The 25,610-nt window shown below is 42.2% G+C and overlaps 1 protein-coding gene across 2 annotated transcripts; it reads left to right on the top strand.

Moving 5' to 3' along the window:
- Positions 1 to 23,725, top strand: spag9a (sperm associated antigen 9a). 2 transcript variants are annotated; one of them, XM_076086196.1, is made up of 30 exons: positions 1 to 506; positions 3,554 to 3,674; positions 5,600 to 5,670; positions 5,773 to 5,861; positions 6,067 to 6,211; positions 8,549 to 8,635; positions 9,848 to 9,977; positions 10,223 to 10,316; positions 10,411 to 10,532; positions 12,402 to 12,459; positions 12,587 to 12,739; positions 12,856 to 12,907; positions 13,043 to 13,173; positions 13,379 to 13,435; positions 14,436 to 14,600; positions 14,873 to 15,002; positions 15,769 to 15,858; positions 15,967 to 16,077; positions 16,202 to 16,388; positions 16,510 to 16,725; positions 16,925 to 17,135; positions 17,776 to 17,892; positions 18,065 to 18,145; positions 18,234 to 18,301; positions 18,574 to 18,722; positions 18,869 to 19,040; positions 19,147 to 19,260; positions 20,242 to 20,418; positions 20,658 to 20,795; positions 21,393 to 23,725. In XM_076086196.1, the coding sequence occupies exons 1-30, from the start codon at positions 207 to 209 to the stop codon at positions 21,509 to 21,511; spliced, it is 3,855 nt and encodes a 1,284-aa protein (XP_075942311.1). In that variant the 5' UTR covers positions 1 to 206; the 3' UTR covers positions 21,512 to 23,725. The 2 variants fall into 2 exon arrangements, with proteins under 2 accessions (XP_075942311.1, XP_075942312.1); XM_076086197.1 differs by lacking the exon at positions 8,549 to 8,635.
- The last annotated feature ends 1,885 nt before the right edge of the window (positions 23,726 to 25,610 follow it).

A 25,610-nucleotide genomic window follows, 5' to 3' on the forward strand; every position in this document is an offset into this window, starting at 1 on the left:
GTGAGGGGAAAAAAGAGGAAGAAATCCACGTAGCCTCTCTTGCGTCACAGTCGCACGGCCGTGTAATGTCCTCAATGTGTGACATTACTCTTATTTGATGAAACGCTGCATGCAATTAAGCCGATAGCGGTGTTCACAGTGGCGGGGTAACGCGGAACAACCCACATCGGTCCCGTTTGCTGAAAGGGGGGAGAGAGGACTATAAAATGGAGCTGGAAGACGGAGTTGTGTACCAGGACGACCCGGGGACATCAGCGATGATGTCTGAGCGGGTATCGGGCCTGGCCAACTCCATCTACCGCGAGTTCGAGAGGCTCATCGGTAAATACGACGAGGACGTGGTGAAGGAGCTGATGCCGCTGGTCGTGGCGGTGCTGGAGAACCTGGACTCGGTGTTCGCGGAGAACCAGGAGCACGAAGTGGAGCTGGAGCTGCTGAAGGAGGACAACGAGCAGCTCATCACCCAGTACGAGCGGGAGAAAGCGCTGAGGAAACATGCAGAAGAGGTGAGTTGAATGGAGCTGGGAAAAAGACACAAAAAAACCTGATGGTCACCGGCATCCTCGTGAGGAGGACCGAGGGCTGCCTCAGGTGTTTTGCCCTCCCAGCATCCCTTTGCGATGACTTAACCTGTGCACGTGGCCGGGGCAGCATCCTGCCCGTCCTGCCACGGAGCTCGTTGGGGATGTAAACAAGGCAGTGTCTGGGCTAACGTCAGGCTGAATTGGCCCTCTCTTTGTATTCGCTGGATGGTCAGTGACACTCTAATCCAAGGATGGGACTTCTTACCCACTGCTTCAACGAAAGCATCTTTCTCTGTCAAACCCATCTACAGCCATCAGCTCACCTATTGCATCAGATAGTGAAGTCACTGTCTGAGCCCTGTGAGACCCTCACTGAGTAAACAGCAGGTGATGTGACTCAGCGTTTTGGGGCATCACTGTAACATAAGTTTAAAAAAAACCCACAGGGATAAGAGGATGGAGACAGACAAGCAGTCAGATTACATATGTGCGTGTACTGTGATAGGACTCACTACAAGCATCCAACCACAGCTTTACCCAAATTATACCTTATGATGCTCATATTACTGTATTTAGGGTCCTCCACTAGCTGACCTTCACCCCTGTGCAACGCACGTAAGATATTAGCCTTTAATATGGTCCAACTGACTTTGATTTGTAAAATCTGTGGAGTTGTCCTTTTTAAATTAATAAATGTGAAATGAAGTCAGCATTTGCTGCTACACAACGTTTGATTAAGCAACCAAATAGGTGAAAAACTCACTCGTTGATCAGACATTGCCAACAAACATGACCCCGTGTGTGTGTGTGTGTGTGTGTGTGTGTGTGTGTGTGTGTGTGTGTGTGTGTGTGTGTGTGTGTGTGTGTGTGTGTGTGTGTGTGTGTGTGTGTGTGTGCGCGTGTGTGTGTGTGTGCAGGCATGTCTCAGGGATCGTGTGTATTGCCTAAGATGTGTGTGGTTTTAAATGTGTGAATCTGCCTCCTGGCCCTGAGCTTTTGAATTGAAGGGAAACGTGATGAGACTCAGACCGTCTGTCCCAGCTTGCATTTTTTTGACTCGGGGCTTCGGGACAGCAGGGACACTGGCCCCAGTACACTGTGGACACGTAGACCCCTCTGCACACACATTGACTGTGAAGCGGTGTGACAGCCAGGCACACATAAACACTCACACACACGCTGCACACTGACAATACTCCTGTATCCTTCACTGTTATAGTAACATATCGTGTCAACTGTACAGTAAGTGTGTGTACGGGATTGTCCTGGAAAGGAAGAGAAGCTTGTCCCCTCCCCTGAGGAGTAGTGAGCAGCGATACGCTGAGTCTGATGGAGAGGCATGGTATAACTTCCAGGTCATGTGATCCTTTGTCACACACAAGCAGAAAGGGAACTTCCACCAGCTTGCGTTTTTGCTTCCTTTCCCTTTTTTTTTAGTGCCTGGACTTAGTAGTGAAGTCACCTTTCTTCCTCCAGAGGAAATAGATTTTGGTTTTTAGACCTTTTGCTTGCTTGGCCATCGATTGCTTTTTAAATCATGATCAAGATTTCACACAGACACAAAATAGATGGTATCATCCTCCTCCCGGCTCTGTTATTGCAACCCTGTTTCCTCCGATCTCTGATGTAATTTGGAGACAAAGACATGAAATTAAACAGTGTAAATTACTTATGATATTAATGACCGACATTACATTGATTTTGATTAAGTCTGAGGAATCTAGCCAGCTGTTCAGATCATTAAAACTAATTCGCAGCCTTCTACAGTTTCTCATTGGTTTCTCTCTCACATGTATCCAGACCATCAATCTGCACACATTACCAGTTATCATCTTCATCACTTTGCCTCATTTATATATTTTCTTATATGTAAATACCTGCAGTAAAGTATGACCATAGGATGGCCGCTGCTGAGATTTCTTACATACACTTTCAGCTCTACATTACTTAATTATTTATTTATTTGAGCAAAAGTTTTTTGCACATTTGTTGAACATATGATTTGGGCAACCCTGAGTGCTACATACAAATACGATGAATTTAATCTGGAGATGATTTGTCATTTAGTCCGAACAAAATATGTTTTAGTTTTTCAGTCATATAGCTCAAAAATATCAGGCTGCCGAGCAGGCTGTGACATGCCTTTGTACATCAAGCTGCAAGTAGGACTCATGCATCCAGAGGAAGAGGAAGGGCAGCCACATTAGGGCCTTGGCTTGCTCCGCTGGACAGGATGTGGACGCTGACACACGCTCAGAGGCCCGCCGAGAAGGAAACTGGGAGGAACGGGAATTTCCGAATGAACCCTTAAGTCAAAATCCTGCTCCTCTAATCCTGATTTAGTCTTGTTTTTGTTTACATCCACGCCATCATTGTACATGTTCTGGAAAGTTACGCCGTCACACATGTCTGTGCTATTATGTAATGCGCTGTGTATAGGGCTGCAACTATTATTTCCATTATTGATCAATCTGTGGATATGTTTTAATTCATCAAATGGTTCTATGAAATGTAGTCGGGGGGGGGGGGGGGGGGGGAATGCTTCCCGGACTTTCAGATGTCTTGTTTTGTCCGACCAACAGTTCTTCCTCTCATTGAGAAGCTGTAACCAGAGAATGTTTGGCATATTTTCAACAATTTTGCCTGAAAAATAATTGAAACATTAAATAATTAGCTGATCTTTTTCTCTGTTGATGGATGAATCTAATTGGTTGAGCTCTGTGTAAAATACTAAATACGTTAATAATCTAATACTAACTTATATGTTAGAAAAGTTGCTAGTGCGTTAATGGTTTCAGGTTTTCTTTACCTTAGTCACATCAATAACACGTTAATAATACACATTATTTAGCTCAAGCTCTTATCTTTTTCACTAATATGTTAATAAATGACAAAAAGGAACCTGATTATCCCTTTAAACTGCGTCAGACTACAGTGAGTTTTGATGGGTTTGGGATGAAGTGCCAGTGAATCTGACCACGCTCTGTGTTGCTGTTTGTTCTTGTGTCTGCGTCTGCGTTCCTGAGCAGAAGTTCATCGAGTTTGAGGACACGCATGAACAGGATAAGAAGGACCTGCAGAACCATGTGGACAGAAAGGAGTCCCATTCGCGGCAACTGGAACTCAAGATCAAGAACTACGCAGACCAGAGTAAGCACCAACGATATATTATGAATGTCACTCTTCTCACAATCACTGCTCTCCATTGTGTCACGGGGAGACGTCCATTCATTGAGATGGAAAATCAGTTATGACCCAGTAGTACGATCTTTTATTCATCCGTCTGTTCCCATGTACAAGGCGTTTCCTTATTCTTTTTCTCTCTTCATATAATCTTCCTCACTTGTTTGATGTCTCTCTCATGGTTTGTTATGCCTACTTCCTCTCTCTGCACACACACACACACACACACACACACACACACACACTGACTCACACTCTCTTCCTCCCTCTTTGCTGGGGTAACTAACAGTAATGGGATTATAGGATTTCTGTTATTCACGTCCTCCTAATGCAGCAGTGCATTACCTCCCATCTCATTGGTGGATTACGGAATGGAGGGAGAGCGATTGGCTCTCACATTCAGTCTGGTTGGAAAAAGTGGATTCACACTCTGACTGGTCTGGTATGTAGTGGCAAAGCAACACAGCTGGTTAAAGTCATTCATTCACACAAAGCTGTGAGAAAATGCCAATATGAATATCTTTTGTATCTTAACGTTCAGCAGAAGCATCAACAAGGCAAACACAAGTGTCTGCCTTGTTTGGTTTATTCTTGACAATGAAATGTAACTTGATTTATTTTTACATCAACAAGTATTTCCCGAATTTGGAAAAATGGAGATCGTTGAGTGTACACGCTCCACGCAGCCTTTTCAGTGGGTTCAATCAACCTGGCCACTCCCAGTGAACAGTAAATCATTCATCATGACTGTATGTTGCAGCGCCTGAGCTTATTGCGTCCTGAGTCATCTAGGACAGAGTCCACAGCAGATGATGGGCAATGACAGCTTAGCTCAGATTTTTCTAAGCCATTCTCCTGCTTTGGTCTTGGCTTTATTTCCTCTTGCTTGGCACTGAAGAGACGGACAATTAATCCATTTTGTTTTGTTTTTAGGGACATTTGAAGCTCATTTTTATTTGTACCGTCAGATCAGACATCCAGTGATTGTGAGATATGCACCGCTCCTTTAAAAGATCATTTTTTACATCAGTGAGGCCCTCTCCTCATCAAGCAAAAGGCATCCAACAATGTGATGATGAAGACTTATACATCGTCACGTGTCTCACCCTGTTTGCTTCCCAGCAGATTTATGACTTTAAAGGTTTATTACACAGCTCCCACACAGATCAGGGAAATCACACTGTTGGCATTTCTTTAGTGTTGTTTGTGTTACAGAAAAAAACGTCTTTTTTTTGTGTTGGTGTTAAACAGCTTTTTAGGTAAATTAATTATGAATTCAATCAATATCATTGGCTTAATGCTCAGCCGGACAGTGATTTGCCAACGTTGGACAGCACTAATACGAGCACACAGGAGGGATTACTTCAGTCCTCAGCTATCTCCCCTGTGATTAGTGTCTGTATAGCCATTCGCACTTCCCTGCATTACTTGTCTCCACCCCCCGATAATGCCAGAATACACACAAAGATGAGGACATCATCATACGACATGCAGAAGCTTTCAGCTGCTGTAATTGATAGTGTATCCTTCTGTGGCAGGAGCTCTCTGTGTGGCTTAGCATAGACCTGACGCGCTAGTAGGGGATTAGGTGTTGTTGTCATTTCATAAATCAGCCCAACATTGAAACCACGTTTCTGTGAGATTACCCCCTCTGGGTAAGGGGGGAACCGGCAAATAGCTCGACTATTTCTTGGCTCTGAGCAGTTGCAACCGGTATTCTCCAGGAAGTTACTGCGCCCAGGCAAGAAACATTTTTACACAGTTTTTGTAGAAACAAGATATAACATGTTGTTTTTTTTATTTTGCAAATAGTTCATAGACAAAGCATTATCCTTGTCTTATGTCTTGTAAATTGACTTCCTGAAACTGAGCGGTGTTGTATTCTGCTTCAGTCGGCAGGTTAGAAGAACGTGAGCTGGAGCTCAAGAGAGAATACAACTCCCTCCATCAGCGACACTCAGAGGTAAGGGGGAGAGGAAGGATGAGGAAGGAGCTATTGTCAAGTTGTTATCCGTAACCACATTGATGACTAGTTTCCTCTGGCTCTTTGGTTTGACTTCTGCAGATGATCCATAACTACATGGAGCATGTGGAAAGGATAAAAATGCAGCAGATAAGTGAGACTTCAGAGTCGAGCGCCGTCGGTCGAATCAGGTAAGATTCTTAACAGTTACGTTAAGTTTGTATTAATGCTGCGTTCACGGCAGATTGGATGGATGGCAGAGAACGGCAGCTGATAACTTGCAAACATTCACGTCATCAAGACCAGGGTTTCTGTTAGAAAATAATTGGTGCCGGTCTATGTGTCCTCCTGGAAGATTTCAAATTTCGGTCAAGTAGCTTTCTTTTTTCCATCCAGGAGAGAACGGCCTCTTTCTTTGGGCATCTTCCCATCACCCATCGGAGCGTCTCTGCTAATCCCCGACTCCCAGGCCAGGGCAGAGGCACCGGGCACAGAGGGCTGGAGATTCACTGACCCAGCGCGGTCCAACACTAGCCTCAAGGTAAGGCGTGTGGAATGGCTCCTTTATGTGAGCTTTAATCACAGTAGGTGGAAAATAATGACTTATTCCAATAGACACACAAATAATCTTTGAATTACCGACACAAAAATGCAAAAAGACTATCTGAAGACATGGTAAAGTCTGATTTTCCACTCTGAATTATGATGATCTTAAATGGTAATCTTTTTTTTCCACTTGATTCAAATTATGTGGTACCTGAAGATTAAGTGTGCTTTCACCGTTTCAGCTGTTTGATCAAACTGAGTGTCAACCGTATACAAAGCATACACAAAACAAAATGCATAAAAATGGAGAATGATCTGATCGTTTTAATCCCGTTTGAGTGTTTCCAGCCGTCCTGCCAGTGCTGGAAGATGGAGGAGGTTTGGCTTTGGATCCATTTTAAAAATAGGGAACCTTTGATGAGGCTCGGGTGTGCCAAGGCGTATTTTAGTAGGCGTCTGACAAGGCCATCTCTGTTTTCAGACATCCTCCTCTGTAGCCATTGATTAATATGCAAACTTGTCTGTTCTCCTGGTGCAGCAGTCAGAGGAGATACATCTGTGAATACTCGTATTCAGAAAAGATAGATGTTTCTATTGATGCGGGTGCAAATTATAATCCAGAGCTTTATTGTATGATGTGTATTTTTAGTGATTTAAATTCCTGTTAAACTGTTTTAAGATACAAGTCATTCTTCTAACATAGGCGTTATTATGGTTATGGTCACTCAGATGAAATTAAGCTGTTTTTATACGTTAAACACAGTGAGTGGTACTCAAAACATGTTTTTGTGTGTGGGTTATGTCTGTGGCAGTTAGGACCTGGAGGGTGACGATGTTAATTCATCCCACTGCTGCATCTTTGTTAAAACTGGGACATCAGCTCTGTGGCGTGATGCATGATGGGAGTGATGCCGCTGTATGGCTCGCAGCCAGTCACTGAGGGAGAAAAAGACTAGCTGGAATGTGATTAGTCCTTATGCAATCAGTGCTACAGGACGGTTATTGTTGAGCCATACCCTTTTGAACATGAGTGGCTTTGATATGCAGACAGGCTCTTAGACTTAAACAGAGACCTCGTATTTATTTACGGGAGTGGGCGGGGCCTCAAATGAAGAGGAACGACAGGTTAATGAGGTGCATATGCCGCATGCCAGGCCTCCATCCACAATAAGAGCATCCCATTGTCTTTGAAGCTGGCATAATTATATTTTTTTGTTTAATGAAACGGGACCTTTACAAAGCAGTTAAAGGGGCTGAAGACTACACATTTTAAAATGACAAAAAGGGTGTAGAGTTAGAAAGAAGTGAGCTTACCAGACCTGTGTAGCTCCTCATCTCTGCTGCAGGTTAGCTGCTCGGGGCTACATGAGCAGCTACTAGCATAGAATCACCCGAATCTCTGGCCGAACTGCCGACAGTCCAGTTGCATTGTAGGTAATGTAGGCATGGGATAAAAGACTATATCTCTGGTTCTGCCGCATCAGTTTTGATACCTTTTTGTAAAAATTGTCCAACAAATCAAAGTAGATTGGTACAATACATTAGTTCATATTTCAAAGAAAGTATCTACTTTTGTAAGCCATTTCTTAAATGTCTACGGTATTTGTAACTTTCATAAATGATTTAATACTTTTACTTCCTAAGTGATAACTTTATTGGGCTCATCAATAAGGCCCAGGACCCACACTGGCTGGGACTCTTACGTCACAGACATTTACATATCCCTGCACACCTCTTTACTTTGGATAAACACTTGACACTTTAATAACATACTTGTTTTAATGTACTCTTATTGGTTTGTTTACCATGTTTTGCTATACATTTTCATATTTTCTATTTTTAAATTATGTCTTTTACTATTGCACTATGTCTATTGTTATGCACCAATCACGTGTGTAACGTTCTTGGCAAGAAACCATTTCTGATTCAGATTCAGATTCTGACACATTAACTAGATTTCTGCAGTTCGTATCAGTCCAAGTACAACTTGAAGGTATCTTGGCTGTTGGTTAGACTAAAAAAACTATTTGGTCAGACAGCAACTACTGATATCTGAGAAAATTATGAATTATCTTGATTAAAGATGAATCTATTGCTCTATTGCTAAACTAGACAGTCTACTGTATGAGCTAGCCACATGTGCACACACACACACACACACACATCTACAGACACACACACATCTACAGACACACACACATCTACAGACACAGTCATAAGATAGTACTGATCCATTCACATCACAGACATGCCCACTTTGTTGCGTATGCATTTCATCTGAACTGCTTCTGCACATGTGAGCTTCATTCTTACTCTCCCCCCTCACAAGCAGTTGGACTTTGTCGACCCCCCAAAGGCAAGGGAGGGTAAGAGTGCGCAGGACTCTACTTGGGGGAAATCACTGGCAGATGACTGCAAGGTAGTTGGATGAGTGGCGGCTGGCGGAAGTGCCAGCAGCACGCCTGCATTGGCTGTGGACAGCACACTGTTTGTGTTTGCGTGTGTAGTCTCCCCCCCCACCCCCACTATGCTGTTTCATCATTTCAAACGCGTCGCCTCTCACTTTGTGCATTTATAGACCCTCACTTCACAGACCACCTGCGCTAGATCATGCTACATGCAACCATGTCCTGTGTGAGGGCTTCATTGTTTAAAAATCTCAAGTGCACACAACAATCAGCTGTGTCGCGAATGGAACTGGTTCATTATTTTAATTATGAATCTTTCAAAATCAATAACAGCGTGGTTGCATCTGGTCTCTATTATTCTTTACCATTAAAATGCATGACTTTTATATTTCACATGCTTCTTTGTGAATTTGTTCATTCATTCATGCAGCTCTCCAACAGAACTAACATTTTTCATCACTCATTGTGCAGTAACGTAGCATCACACATACGAATACTGTCTTTTAGTTCTGTATTTGTGTCATACGTTCTAACGTGCAGTCGGTTTATACTTTCAGTCTCTGTGCAGTTTCTTCGTAACCGTTTTTTAGTTTTTGAATATCGTGTGGGTTTATGTTGCGTTGTGTACTGGAGGTAGAATGGCAGCTCCCATTGTGGCCATGTTTAATTTCAGCTCGTGTCGTGTGGCTCTGTGTTACTCGTCTGTGTTTGTGTCCTACCTCTGTGTTCATGTTTTCTCTCTGCATCTGATCGGAAAACTTTCCTCAGTTAAAGGTTTAGTGTTTCACGGTTCTGTCTTTTTTGTGTTGATTCATAGTATTTCTGTTAGATTTCCTGATGTTTTAATGAGCTCCAATATCATGGAAAAGAAGCCCAGTCCCCCGTAGCTTAGTATTTCAAATTGTTGTATGTAAGAGATTTAGAGGTAGATTTTCACTTCGAGTTAATTACGGTAAGAGCTGAGAGAAGTTGGACTTAAGTCTTGTGTTATTCTGCATGTGTAGTGTATGTAGTAAACCTCTAACCCTTTCTAGTTTGTGATTAGCTCTTTCAATCTGTCCAACCATGTTAACCTGTTCGATCGTAAACCGTGTTGTTATCTTTGTGGTCCAAATGTGTTCCGTTTGTCTTGTTTCATCTCATTTTTGCAAAGTTTCATTTTGACCCCTGTCTTTGAATAGCTATCTGTAATATCGCTGTATTTAAGCTTCTTTTCATTACAGGATGAGCTGTCGGACTTCACCGGCTCCAAGTCGGCCACGCCAATAACCACCACAGGCACGGAGAAGGGAGATGGGAACAGTAAGAGCACGGAGGTGCAGGCTGCACCGGGGACCAGGTCCATATCAGTGGGTAGGGTCAAACATCATGAAACTGCACAGGTCACAGAATCCCATTCATTAGTCATGTGTCTTAATGGCCTCCATGTATTTCCTTTCTTTGTTATACACAGTATATGAAGGGTTTGGCATACGGTGTTTGTGCTGTAGAGGTTTCATTACTTCATTCTGAAAACATCCTAGTTTTTTTTGATTTTGACTCACAGACGGTGTCTTTCTTTCTCTTTGGTATTTTGGCATGCGCTGTGTCAAACGCAGGTTTGCCTGAGAATGAGGAGAGCTCAGATGTGCAGGACATCATTGAGACCACCCCCGAGCTGGACATGGATGCCATTGGATACAAACCCGGCAGGTAGTAAAAAAACAACAACATGCTACAAGGTCAGTTTTAAACAACGTTTCACCAGGTAGCGTAGCATCACCTCCTGTTCTTGTTCTTCTTCTAGTACTCCTACTAAAGGCATTGAGAACTTGGCATTTGACCGAAACACAGAGTCTCTGTTTGAAGAGCTGTCTTCTGCAGGCACAGGGATCATAGGGGATGTGGATGACGGGGCCGACCTGCTGGGTGAGTGAAAACTTTATCTTCGTTGGAACAATGCAGCACTGAACCGGAGTAAGCTAGCAGCAAACCTGTCAGATACTCTGAATACATTTCATCTGGATTGTGTTGGAATAGTCGGTATGAAATGTCTTTATTCATTGAATTGACTTTGTTTTTTGTAAGTGGCCATGGTATAATCGTACGCATAATAAGTTACTTCAAGGTGTCCTGACAGTGGAAAAAACTAATTCTTGTTATCCCTTTTCTAAGTCTGATCTAAATTGTTTTCTCTTCTGTGTTTATGAGAACAGGGGAAGAGGTTTAAGGATAATCTTTCTAAGTTACTTAAATATTTTCCATTTGTGAAACGGGTAGGAAAATATATATTTTGCCACGATTATTTTTCTAGTTTTTATTTTTTTCATCTGCGAAAACCGGTGAAGAGAAAGGGTTTAGTGGGTGTTTGTTATTGTAATACTCATTTCAGCCACAAGAGGCTGAACTACACCACTACCCTGATGTTCTAAATACTGTAGGACTAAAAGTTAAATATTGTGTGTCAGCAAGTTATGTTAACTTATTGTCGTGGCTTTCTTTAGGCATTCACAGGTGAAACAAAAAGTAACGTAGAAAAATTATCCCAGCAAAACTTTTTTTTCAACTCCATGATTAAGAAACTTAAAAAGATTTTCCTCGCAAAACATTTTTTACCTGTTCTTCAGTCAAAATCACAGGGAAGAGAACCGTTTAGATCAGACTTCTCTCACTCGCCTCTCAGGGTTTCTGTAATTTCACAATGTGATCAACTAAAATTGTAAATCTTGTCGTATCAGCCAAATGAAATGCATGATAACCCGACATATTTCTTAAAAATTCCCATAAAGCTGTTTTAATGTCTCTCTCTACTGCTCTGCTCGGCTAGCAGCTCTTGCTCTACTTGATGCTACACCACTTGCTTTGGTCCAGCTGTGATACACAGTGTTAGCCATCTACCCATGTTAACATCACCTCTCTCTCTCCCGTGTCTCATCCTCTGGCTTTTGTCCATAATCCCAGTGGAGTACTCTGGTGTGTATGACCTCAAACCTTTCCTAAAAAAAACATTACTCTGTAAACATCCTTGACCTATACTCATTAGTCACTTTCTGACATATCCGCCATTGTTACCGCTCACAGCTTCTTCTTCATTATGTTTGATAACAGTAGACATACAGTTGGTTCAGGAATGCACAGTTTACATCTTTTAAGCTGCCTACCTTTGACTACTTTGGTGCATGGATGATGGAGTTCAATGCTTCCTTTGTTGGCCTAACTGTTTTCTTTTCACAGCTTGAATTAATTTTCTGGCTCTTGTATTTTCCCGTTTTTCCTTCTCTGTACTGCTGCAATTGTTTTATCAACTAGCTTTAGAGACCCAACAGCATCCTCTGCTTGTGGAGTCAACAGCTACACGTTTAGCTCTGGCTCCTTCATCACTTTGATCATTGCACTGTCTCAAACTATATCTGCATTTCTCTCTCTCTCTCTCTCTCTCTCTCCCTCTCTCTCTCTCTCTCTTCCCTGTCCTTTCCGCCTGACTTGGATTGCATGGTTTTCTCAGACCTTAGTTTGATTGGTAAGACCCCATCCACTCGATCCATCCTTCTCCTGTCAGTCATGTGACAGGTGCTGTGGGCTTGTGTGTTTGTGGTAGTTTCTTGTACTGTGTAACCTACAGTGCTAAATATCTCACTAGGAGATATTTCACGTCCTTTGTAGTGCCTTGTTGTATTTTAAGTAAGAATTATTTAAAGTGCTGTATCTTAATCTGTAGTGCTTATGTGTTCACTGCTTTAGTTTGTTATCAAACCGTCTTTTATGTAATAAAACTCTTTCATCATCAACTCTGTTAAGGAATGGGCCGGGAAGTTGAAAATCTCATTCAGGAGAATTCACAGCTGCTTGAGACAAAGTAAGTACACAATTAAATGTTGTTTGTGACTTTACTTTGATATGTGATATCTTCTTAATCTCCCTGTTAAAATGTGCCGGCAGTATTTTACAAGTGGACTAAAATGCCCTTGTTCCCGCCTGTCCAGGTATGCTCTGAACGTGGTGAACAAAGACTTGATATTGAAGGTGGACGAGTTGACCTGTGAGAAGGAGATGTTAGATGGAGAGATGGAGGCTGTGCTGCAGGCCAAGACCAAGCTGGAGGACAAGAACAAAGAGATGGAGGAGGAGCTCAAAAAGTAGGTCAACTACTGTGCTTGTTGTAATGAAGACAGAATAACAACAGAACATAGCGACATGCTTTGATTTAATTACATTTTATATCCTTGCGAGTGTAATAAATGGTCTTTTTCAGAGTGCGACTGGGGATGGAGGAAGTGAAACACAAAACTAAAGAGGAAGAAGATGTGAGTATTCTTCACTTGTACAACAATGTCTGAAACTGCAGACCTGTTGTGTGTATAATATATACAGAAACAGTATGTTTGATGTGGCTGTATTTCTGTGTGGTCATGTGTGGGTTTACTTGTGTGCGACCACAGAGTGATGTACCTACAGCCCAGAGGAAGCGCTTCACCAGAGTGGAAATGGCCAGAGTGCTGATGGAAAGGAACCAGTACAAAGAGAGACTGATGGAGCTACAGGAAGCTGTGCGGTGGACGGAGATGATCAGGTACAGAACACCTGGCTGCAAATCAACACTTGTGCATAACCACTTTTTTGTAAGCATTTTTCAGTATTAGTGTTTCACACACAAAACGGATGAATACAATAATGACATATCAGCCAAAAAACGTAAAAGACAGTTGGACATCCTCAAACCGTGTGTCTCCAAACTGTCAACAGGTAACGTGATATCATCTTGTCCTCTTCTTTAGGGCCTCAAGAGAAAATCCAGCACTCGCAGAAAAAAGGAAATCCAGCATCTGGCAGTTGTAAGTCCTCCCAAATATATTTTGTTTTTTAAACTATCTTTGTCAGGGCATTGATTTTGACAGCCTATAGAGGTGAACTGCTGTGACATTTTCTCTCAACATTCCAAACACATTTCTTTCTCTTTTCTCGGGATGTGCAATTGAATTGGCAGCATTAGGTAAAGATGCTTTAATAAACATTCCTCCAGTCAAACCTCTCTTTTCCCCTCCATTGACACAGAACTGCTCCTCCATTACAAATGGATTCAACTCTGATGTGTCTTTATCCATAATGTTTTCTCTCCGAGCAGTGCATCAGTTGTCTTTATCACAAACTGCTCAGACATGACTCTCCTTGTGCCCCCGGGCTTTCCTGTCTCCTGCCTGCTGTGTGCGTTGGTTGATGTTTTCCGACTCTGTCTGCTCATAGGGAGCTTAAGAGCGACAGAGTTCCCCCTGCAGCCTAAATACGTGTACATGTCTGTCTTAAGTCAGGTCGTACCGTCAGATCGGTATGCTTTTTTTTTTTGTAAGGGATTTTTAACAGATTTAGCAGATGCTGGAGACACATTCAGGTTTCAGTCTGCTATGATTTGGATGAAATGTGTTTATGTATTGAATGGAAAGTTTTCTACTTTGTATAGTTAATATGGAAACGATGATTTGAACATCAATTAGACATTAATATTATTTTCTTGCTTTTTTAGAAATGTGATGTTTTTATCTTTTTATTCAGACTTTTTCCTACACATTCAAAATGGTTGGATTATACTTAAGTATAGAATTATCTCACTTGACACTTAAGATAGTGTTGATACTTGGTGCTAAAGACACATTGTGGTTAGTGCTTCACAGTCAAATGGGATAGGAAATGCTCAGCTATTCACGACTCCCAGCATGCTCTGCGTCACTGTTCAGTAAATGTTGGTGCCCTTGGTTGGTGACCCCCTACCTTGCTTTTCCCCTGCTCTCCTGTCTGCTCTGTTTCCCTCTTGGCTTTCTGTAACTTTGCCACCTGCAGCTTCAGCAGACTGTTTAGCTCCTCCACCAGTTCCCCAGCTATAAAGAAGGTGGAGTCCCAGTCCAACATCAAATACAACGCCCCGTGCAGCATGGTCAAGAGGAGCAGCACCTTCTCCCAGTTCCCAACAGAGAAGTCAAAGACGTTTGACTTCCTTAATGAAGAGTGAGTAACAGAGTCAATGACTGTGAGTTTGGTGTATTTTATTAAGGAGAACATGTTCACACAAACCCTTAAACATAACTGGACATTTAATTATTACATTTTTATAATTTTTTTTCTAAAGCAGTTCAAGCTATTTGGGTTTGATCTCCATCACGACTCATTCCAAAAATATTTGTAGGAATATCATTTTCACCGAATGGCCCGCAGTAATGTACATGTATACAATGTACCTGGAAGCTGATGACATGTCTCTCTCTTTGCTCTTCTTGTAGAAAGGACCAGTGCAGCTCGCCATCGCGTAAAGAGCAGAAGAGAGCCCAGTACAGACAGGTCAAGGCCCACATGCAGAAGGAGGACGGACGAGTCACTGCACACGGCTGGAGCCTGCCCAGCAAATACAAGGTAGGAGATTAAGGTTGGATTAGGACTCAAGTAACAGAGAATATGGCTTTTTGTCACTTGATAATGATCAAGACTGTCAGTTTTGACCATGAGATTATATCACGGTACCAGTGACACGAAAAGTAACATTGTAAATGTTTATGTGCAGTGTCATTTACTCATAGAGCATAGCTGTCATTTCTTTCTGCTGGGCCTTTATAAGCTCTATGTTCATGTTCCTGTCAGAAAATGTCATTTATTTTCTCAATGTGAGTCCACCCTCAGACAAGATTGAGACAACTGCAACCCCCCTAAATATAAACCACCCCTTCATAACAGGAAGTGACTCATAACTCTTGATATCAGGAAGTGTGAGTCATGCTAAATCTAAAAACATGTGTATGATGTAAGGGTATTCAAATTTGAGTTATTTGAATATTCTCCCCTCCGGCTTTACAGCTTGAAGATCCCCCGACATAATCTACAATGAAACATACGAGAGCTATTCTGTCCACAAAACAGACAAAAGAAACAAAGGGTTAATCTCAACCTAGTATCTGTAAGATTTTCCGCAATGTCTGATTCAAATTGGTATCAGCCTTCCGTAAAACGTTCACAGCTCAAAGACATTTCCTGGAGACCATATCACTGCTGCAGATGGTAACCGTGTGCAGAATGTTACAGAGACTTCAAGCTGTGTTGACTATGTTGCCTTTTTGTCTACATTTGGGTGAAAATCTGTTGTAAAAGCGTGTTTCCTTTGCATGTGCCGGCAATGCCCCGACAGGTGGCAAATGGTGAACAAGTGGAGAACAAAATGAACCTACCTGTACCAGTATACTTGAGACCTCTGGATCAGAAAGATGCTTCTATGAAGGTACATAAGCCAATACCGAGATAACACTTGGATATAAGCAGCATACTGTGTTTTTTTAATACTAAAGAAAATCTGATATTTATCATGTCTTCTCTCTCTGTCCCCCAGCTGTGGTGTGCTGCAGAGGTCAACCTATCTGGCAAAAAGACATTACCAGAGCTCATGAAACAGACGAAGGGTTCTCAGAGTAGTCTGGACCAGTTAGAGCAAGAGAGTAAGGTAAGCGTAAGATATTTAAGGAAGAAGTGTTGCTCTTCGTAAAGCCAGTGAGTTCAGAAAGTTCTTTAAACTATGGTTTAGAATCTGTCGAGGCTGTTTGCTGATTTAGTGTCCCCCCCGTAAGGATCAGGAGAAAGGGGAGCAGGAGAAGGAGCTGGTCCTTCAGGATGAGGTCTCCAGTAGGGTGTGGGTGTGCACCAGCACCCACTCCTCCACCAAGGTTATGGTGCTGGACGCTATTCAGCCCTCTGACTTACTCGACAGCTTCTACGCCTGCAACACCCACGTCGTCTGCATTGCCAGCGTGCCAGGTAGGCTGAGTGGTCACATTGGTTGTTTGTGTGGGTCGGATGAGTGGTTTTCTTTGTCCTCCTCATCCATGACTGCATCAATTATTTTCTTTTTCTTTCATCTGTGTCGTCTTTTTAACAGGTGTGTTGGAGACTGATTATTCGGCAGGTGAAGAGGTACCACAAGACCCGGAGGCTAGCCAAGGTGACGGGGTGTCACTGGCCGGCAGTGTGGCCAGTGTGGGCTCAACGGGCAGCGATGGTGTCATGGCAGCAGAGGCGACCACCGCCATTCCCCAGACAGCCATTGCAGGTGTCACCGATCAGCCGCCTGAGCACAGTGGCATCTCTAGCTCAGGTGCAGTAGATTTCTGCTGACAAAATGCTTTGACATTGTCTGTCCTTTTTTTGTTTTACTACTAGCATCAAACACAACGGTGGCCAATAGCTACAACTCCACCAGGAGGCTTCATCTTTCTCATACAGGTTATCCACCCAAACCTTCCCGTATCACTCTTTTACCCTCTGATCAACCCTGTGATCCACAATGCCCACAGTTGAGCTGTCCAGAGAGACCAGTCCAGCAGAAGACAACGTTCCTACGGCGGAAGAGGCAACGGAAGCAACGGAGGCTAACGCTGGCGTGGGCGAAGACGGAGAGGAGGACCAGGGAGCGGATCCAAACCCGCCAGGAATCTACACGGAGCACGTGTTCACCGACCCACTGGGGGTGGGACCCACTGACTCCCCTTCTGCTCATGCACAGAGGTGAGCAATGATGTTCTAGACTATCTCTTCTATAATTGTATAATTGGTTTTAGTAAATACTAATATATGCAGAGGTAGGATCGCTGTTCTTATGAAAGGTTTTTCAAATTGCAAATCGCAATGATTATTTTTTAGATGAGTATAAAAGTAATGTTCTGCCCGATGCAAAAGTCCACCATTTATTAGAAGGAGGCTAAAACTCCCCTTTTGATTTGACTTTCATTATTCTACAGCAAAAACACGTCAAAAAAAATAAAATTAGCAACAGTAGTTTACGATCAAATGGCCTTTTGAAGTCAGTAGTTTCACATCGTCTCTTTTTTTTTTTTTTTTTTTTTCAACCATCTAAAAATAGCCGATGTGCCTGTACCATACAAACCGTGTAAACTACTATTGTACTACTATCAACTATTATACATAAGAAACAAGTGTATAGCGTTTCCTCCCCTGGTAGACATTACATATTAATTAAACAAGGATAGGATATTTAGCTTATATAGGAAATGTTAACAAGAACAACCCTGGAAACATTGATATATACACATGATATTTAAAGAAGTCTGAACTTGTCACAAGTGTTCCAGTTTTCTGAAGAAGAGTGTATTTGAAAAATGTGAATTTTCTACCTTCTGTGATGCAGGGGCTGCGGACATGATGGCGAAACTTCCTTCCCAGAAGACTCGGACCCATCAGATGGGGAAGTCCTGAGGATGAGCAGCGCACTTCCCACCATGTGGCTGGGAGCTCAGAATGGATGGTGAGCAGGACAACAGCCACTAGAGGGCAGCAGCAACATACAAGGGCTGGCACGCACTCAACACCTACAATGTGTTTATTGCATCACTGAAGATCAAGTCTGTTTTTATCCAATGATGGTTCTTTTATTGTGAGCATATGTATTCTTTATCTCTCTGTCTCTCCCTCTCAAGTCTTTATGTGCACTCGTCTGTGGCTCGATGGAGGAAGTGTCTTCATGCCATCAAGCTGAAAGACTCCATCCTCAGCATAGTGTGAGTACAAAGTCAGTTGTACCTCAAATACAGATTTATACCCACAGGAAAAAATGTGTAAAAAGAGTGTGTTTATGTGTTGTTACAGGCACGTTAAAGGGAGAGTCCTGGTAGCTTTGGCTGATGGGACATTAGCAATTTTTCACAGAGGCATTGGTGAGTCTGGGTTAGAGCTCATCGTGGTAAGACACTTTGTGGTTTAGACGTGCAGAATTCAGAAACATTTCAGTTTTTGGTATGACTCTAAATCCACCGCACTGTCACTGTTATTTTGACCATATTTTTATGTTTGTAAATTTTGTTTTATCAATTTACTACGAAGCTCAAAATATTAGAAGATGTTGAATATTTTGTATCGTGTTTGTACTGTTGGATGCCAATCTACAAAGATCATAGATTATCTTGCGTTTTTTGTTTCTCCCATGCAGACGGTCAGTGGGATTTAACCAACTATCACCTGTTGGATCTGGGCCGGCCTCACCACTCTATCCGCTGTATGACAGTAGTCCATGACAAGGTGTGGTGCGGTTACAGAAACAAGATCTATGTCATCCAGCCGAAGGTCATGAGGATAGAGGTACAGCTGTGATTATAATTAATAAATGTTTTCCAAACCAGCAACATATTGCATAACCTGTCTTATGGTAACATTTGAAAATCCTACATTTAACGTTTCTACAATATTCTAACGTCACATCATCTCGTTCTCTCATGTCTGAGCAGAAGTCGTTTGACGCTCATCCTCGCCGGGAGAGTCAAGTGCGGCAGCTGGCCTGGGTTGGAGACGGTATCTGGGTGTCCATCCGACTGGATTCAACTCTACGCTTGTTTCACGCCCACACCTACCAGCACCTCCAGGACGTGGACATCGAGCCCTACGTCAGCAAGATGTTGGGTACGCATACCAACTAGCCATTTCTCTCTTCTCTGACTTTCATCTCACCGGACCATGGGCTTTTTTTTGAAAGAGTAAACAAGTGTGTGTTCTGTGTGTGTTGCAGGTACGGGTAAACTGGGCTTCTCCTTTGTGAGAATCACAGCTCTGGTGGTGTCCTGCAGCCGCCTCTGGGTAGGGACAGGAAACGGGGTCATCATCTCCATCCCGCTCTCTGAAGGTATCACGCACCTCAGGTTTACCCCATACAACAGACTTTGTATTAAAACATTTGTTTTCATAAGGCTATAGCACAGCATAAATGTTAAACGGATACAATATGTGAGCTTTAGAGGCGTCAGCAGGTGGATAATGTTGTCTGTGGACAGAGACTGTGAGTCTGTTTCCTTTGTGCTAAGCTAACTGGCTGCTGGTGGTATCTTCATGTGTACCGTACAGAGATGAAAGTGGTATCAATCATCAAGCTCTTAACAAAAAAAAGAAAATAAGCAAATTTCCCAAAACTATTAATTTAAGATAAAAGCTCACTTTGGCATATGTTTAACCAAACCTTTTGAACCTGTCTTTAAATCATGGCTGCCATGCATCTCCCTCCTCACTGTGTATCTGTGTGTTTGATATTTCTCTCACGTCATCGTTACCACTCAGGAGATACTTGTTGAATAAAATATAACCGGGTTGCCATGGACACAGGTCTTACGGTCACCTTGTAACGCACGACACTGCTTGTGTAATATAACAACTTTTTTTTTTTATCATGTAAGCTCTATATTCTTCCTTTTCATTTCTTCCTCTTCTGTGCAGTTCACGCTCCTTTATTTCTGCTCTTCTCATAGAGTGTTCAGGAGCTTGCTCCTCTTTTTGTTTAGCCTCTAGCTTCCCTCCAACAGCCTCTCTTTTTGCTTGGTTGTCTCACTTTATTTATGTTTTTTAAAAACAATGAGATCAAACAGACATGAACCCACGGACGGCTCTGCTGTCTGTGTGAGTGACGGTGTGTGTGTGCTTCAGTGAGCCGTTAACACTGATGACTTTTCAACCTTTTGTCAGAGACTGAGATTTGATTGTTTCACCCCAGATCTCACCTTTTTTGTCTTTTGCGCAGCCGCCTTCACCCACCGCTGACCTTCTGGTGCAAAACCTAGATAATATGCACCATGCGACATCGGTAGCGTTTATACATTTTCTTCTTACTCTGCAGCCAACAAGACAACGGGAATAGTGCCAAATCGGCCCGGCAGTGCTGTACGGGTTTACGGTGATGACGGTTCAGACTGTGCCATGCAAGGCAGCTTTGTGCCCTACTGCTCCATGGCCCACGCCCAGCTGTGTTTCCATGGACATCGAGATGCTGTCAAGTTTTTTGTCACAGTGCCAGGTAAGTGGCAAGTGTTGGAAAAAAAGGGCAGAAATGGTGACAAGTGCTGCAAATTATTAGTTGCTCCGAGCATCTATGCGTCTTTATTATGCACAATTTTAAATAAATGTCAACAATGTTGAATAATAGTCAACAGAGAATATATTGATGAAAGCTTTGACAATCATTCCTTAAGTCAGTTATGAAGTAAAAATAGCAATTGCTTCCTGATGACAGCTTTTTGGGCTTTTTTGTCACAGGTCAGGCGATGCCTCCTCCAGGCTGTGCAGATTCAGGCTCCGATGACCCTCCATCTGAATCCTCAGACACGGCAGCCTCTGAGTCTAAAACATGCCTGGTCATGAGTGGAGGCGAAGGCTACATTGACTTCCGAATGGGTGAGTATGTCACACCACTGGCACCACTGACAAGACACAGGTGTAGTTCAAAGTGCATTGACTTAGGTGGAGCCAACGAGTAGCTTTCTATTTTCCCCTTAGTGAAATACAAAAGACTGCATTTGAATCCACATAAAAGTAATGCAGCTGTTTACTGTACAGTCTCTCTTATAGGGACAATGTGTAGCATTCAGGATCTATTGGTACAAATATGAATAATTAATGATGTTCTCTTTAGTGTGTATTGACCTGAAAATAAGAATCATTGTGTTTTTGTTACTTTAAAATGAGCCGTTAGTATCTACATACGCAGCAGGTTCTCGTCACAGAGTCCACCATGTTGCAATACACTGTTTCTACAGTAGCCCAGAATGGACAAATCACGTACTGGCTCTACGTAGATATGGCCATTCACGTTTTCGCCACCGTAGTTCTCTTACAGGCTTAGCACACGGAGAAGTTTAAGTTGGTTGCAATCTGCAACCTCAGCGATGCCTGTAGATGCAGCCAAATCCTACACACTGGTACAAAGGCCCAATGTCTTCCCTGTGACCCACCTGGTATGCTGTTTGTTTGACTCATCGTCCTCCTCCTCAGGTGATGAAGGCGGCGAGTTGGACAGTTTATCAGAGCCAACAGCCAGCCAACAGTCCCCACCCACCAAGGCCGAGCAGAGCCACCTCATTGTCTGGCAGGTCACAGCCTCCCATGATTGAACAAAACAAATCAGACTGTTGTGTCAACGCCAGGGCCGCCCACCAAACCCCTGCATGTCCTTCTCAAAGTTTTTAATTTGATATTATTGATTCTTCTTAATGCCTGAGTAGTTGACTACTTTGCAAAAGAAAACAATTATTTTTAGTCCATGTTTTGTACAGTTTATTCTTCATGAATTTGAATTAGATAAGGTGAAGTTTATGTTTAACTTTAAGAATCCGTCCAAGTGTTCCCTTCTGCTGGGTTGGAGAGCCGGTGCGCACTAGAAAAAGGCCTCGTTAACTCAACTGAAGTTGTGGGCATAGTTTGATCAGGTAAAGTATGGAAGTCGGTCTCCCAAATGTTAAAGAGATGTGAAAGATAAAAAAGGGAAAAGCGCTTAAAGCAGTTTGACAGTCGTTGAAAAGGAGCAGAAGTATATTTTATACAACACACATAAGACTTTTACATTTGTAAACCACATGTATGTATGTGTGTGTGTGAACATCAGGTGTGTGTGTGTATGCATTCACTGAGCATTTTTAGGGCTGGGTGTCAAAATATGTTACCTACAAGTCAAAATGTATTCAAAATTTCAAAAGGTTAAATTGATTGAGTGTGTTGACAGAGGCTAATTACTCGACTGTATGGTCTGATTATTAGAGAAGCTGCTTACACGTACCAGTGGTTTATTAAATGTGCTTTTATTCAGCAAAATTTGTAGGATAAAACACTTTGAGAGGTTGTATTAATATTGAATGACACTGAGCCCTATTTGCCACAGGTTTATGTTTTATGACATGAATAAATGTCCAAGCAGTTTGGGTCCTGCTACTGATCAGAAGAACCGGCCTACTGTACTTCAGGTTAGCGTTAGCCTGCGTGGGGAAAGCCCGTATCCTCGTCCAAGTGTGTGTGTGTGTGTGTGTGTGTGTCTGTGTGTGTGTGTCTGCACGGACGTTTTAAAGCTAAACCGTTGACTGTCGTGTGAAGAAAATCTGCCTGTGCCACCAGCTTGGTGCTTCCTGTTTGCTTCAGCTCATTGGCACTTTAAAATGTTAGATGTTAGTCGCTTGAGGTTTGGAAGACCACCCGTGGTAATGTACACTACAACACTGTGCGCTCGCCGTATGAAGGGAACAAAATGTACAAATATCTGTAGCGATGCGTCACCCCAGTAACCAAAGGACGAAAGAAGAAGCACCGTGAAACTGACTATTTCATTATTTTCATCTTTTCCGACATAAAACGTCGTGTCAGTCTAATAATTTGAGGGTATACGTGTGTGTGTGTATTCAGGGCTTGAATAAGGGAATCCGACTAAAAATATAATTTTTGTGTGTGGCACCTACTAATGGTCATGCACTAAAGGGAGTCTCTCCTGATTGCTTCATCATTCCTTCTTTTGTTGTTACAAATACATTTTGAGGCCTGGAAGCCAATTATTGTCATTTTATTTGGTTATTTTGGGCGTTGCTTGTGTTTTGAATTCATGTGCGAGACACTTTTATTCAGTATTTCCATGATGACTGTAACAGATAGCAGGATACCAACGTTAAGCAGGTGTTTGCATTTGTTTTTATATCTGAAAACTTGGGCCAAGATTGGTCTTCAATCCATTTAAAAATAGTAATTTCTATTTTGTTTTTGCCATTCCAGTATTTATTTCCTTTGTTAACGAGCCTATCGGGGTTCAGAATGTAACGTTCTACATGAACAAAATAAATTGGGAGGCCATTGTAAACAAAATAGTCCAATGAGTTTACGTGATTGTTAATAATGGTCAAATAAAAGAAATCAATGTAATCATGTTGGACATTTTTGATCAACCATGAAATCAAAGTGTGCAAACAATAACTTGATGGTTTCAGAACAACACATTCATGTACTAAGCTATGCATGTTTTTTTTTTTTTTAAAAGGACACTGCTATGTTTTCAGCTAAATCAGATTATTGCCACCGTTTTGGGTGGGGTGGATGTCTATCCGTGTGTTTGTGTGTACAGTACATGTGTAGGAGTTCGAACGCAAGACACATTTGTCCGTGTGTGTGTTTGATATTTGGAAATTTGTGGTGTATGTGTGCTCACTGTATGTTCATCTGTAACACTTCAGAGACTGGTCAGATTTACCCGTTGCACCGGGCTTCTCTGGACGTGGTTCCTCCTGGTCAATGTTTGCTAAAACAGCATCATAGCCTTATTTTTAACAATCTATTAAACTCAATTTCATGGACATGTTGCTATTGTGTGTCTGATTGCTTTAAAATGTTATTTTTCCCACTGAATGATGTGGCAAAGTGTGTTTAAGACCCTGAAAGCCTATTTTTCCTCAATCAGCTTGTTACTGTGAGTAATGGGCTCCTACATGAACAGAATTGTTCTGACAAAGTGTTCTTTCAGTGCTTTTTTCACAGGTTTTAAGTGGACGGGGTTCCATTTGGAAAAGATGATGTCATCTTCTTCTGTGCACCAATCACAGAGTTTGGCAACTTTTGAATCTGAATGAAGCCAATTTACTGAGTATTCAACTTTTAACGACTACAATTTAAAGATGATTTTGCAACTTTGGTCGTTGCTTATTTATTCAGGAATATTTAATATTATAAAGAATACTTGAAGAGTTGAAGCCAAGTTTTCAGGGCCTTTTAATTGACAAATAAAACAATCCTGCAATACACTGGTGACATGTTATCATGATTGAAGTTGAGCATGCTTTCTTCACTATACGTCCTCTGTAGCGGCATGCATATGTCACTTTACCGTGTGTCCCATGTGCTTGTCTGTAGAATTGTTTCTATGCTGCACATTACTTACTGCATGTATTAAGATGGTCAAATGACAAATACTCAGTTTAGATTTTAAGATATTCAAGTTAATCAACCAAAGATTTATTTTTATGCTCACTATTTTAAAGCATAGATAATTTAATCATATAACCACCAGATGGTGCTGTATGTCTATTTTCCAAAATAGGCGGCAGTGTCCTCTCAGTCCCACGATGGTCACATTGAAATATGATTTTTTTTTTTTTTTGGCCTTTGTGTAATGACAGAGGCTTCATTGAAGACCAAAGCTTTAATAATGTGTGCTTTATTCCATCATTCTGTTAACAGCTCATGGGAACTCTGCATGTTGACCTTTTTATAGGTTACACAACAGCCAAAGAATTATGAAAAAACTGAGTCGCCTTGACATGTTTAAATTATATCCTGGAGCTCCAGTATGGAATATGTAATTTGCTCAAAGAACAAATGCTTGTTGATCCGCAAGATGAGAAAACGCTCATCTTGAGCATCAATAATTTAAGATGGCAGCACAAACATATTTTACAGTCGGATACAGTTTTATTATTATCTCCGCCAGCAGATAATGAGATGTTTGTGTGGGCGCATCTCTGTGTCTGTCCACGGCCAATCTTTCATCCTGCTGCACCAAACTGCATCATAATTTTGATTGCTCATTTTTGGCTGCATGCTCAAGGCCCTCATGTGGTTGCAGTGACTCAAGTTTCCAAAACACCTTTCATTGTCTGTTTGATATACTGTATTTGACTGCCTGCTGACTCCCTACTCACTATTCTTAACCAGCCCACAGCTGGCCGCAAGTGATTTCACAGCTGAGTGCATCGTCGCTGCTCTGCTGCCAGGGACGCAGTGTGGAAAATAGTTTGCTCACTTGTTTGACTATCAACTAAGGGCTAATGGAACTACACACACACACACAGCTGAGTGCATCGCCGCCGCTCTGACGCCGGTCTGACGCTACTCTGACGCTGTTCTACGGCAAGAGACGGTTATTCCTTGCTTTTTATTGGCCATCACCCTCATGTTTACATGCGTATTGTCAAAAAAATAGAGTGGACGGAGTTGAGACACAGAGCTGGTGCAGACATCTGCATAGATTTAAATGAGAGCGCGTCTGTTGTTTGAGAGTGAAAAACACGTCTGATACACTTGCAGTCTAGATGAGGGGTTAGCAAACTGTGGTGGATGTATTCATTCAATCACACGATACAGCAGTGGTCATTGCAGACCCAGAAATCTGCACTCTACTGGGTTTACCCTTCTGTGTTTGTGCTCAGTTCATTGGGTCTTTTCCTTGGCCAGTAGGAGGCTGTG

This window comes from Anarhichas minor, unplaced genomic scaffold (assembly GCF_050575085.1).
Source record: "Anarhichas minor isolate MPS153535 unplaced genomic scaffold, ASM5057508v1 ptg000007l, whole genome shotgun sequence".
Classification (NCBI taxonomy): Eukaryota; Metazoa; Chordata; class Actinopteri; order Perciformes; family Anarhichadidae; genus Anarhichas; species Anarhichas minor.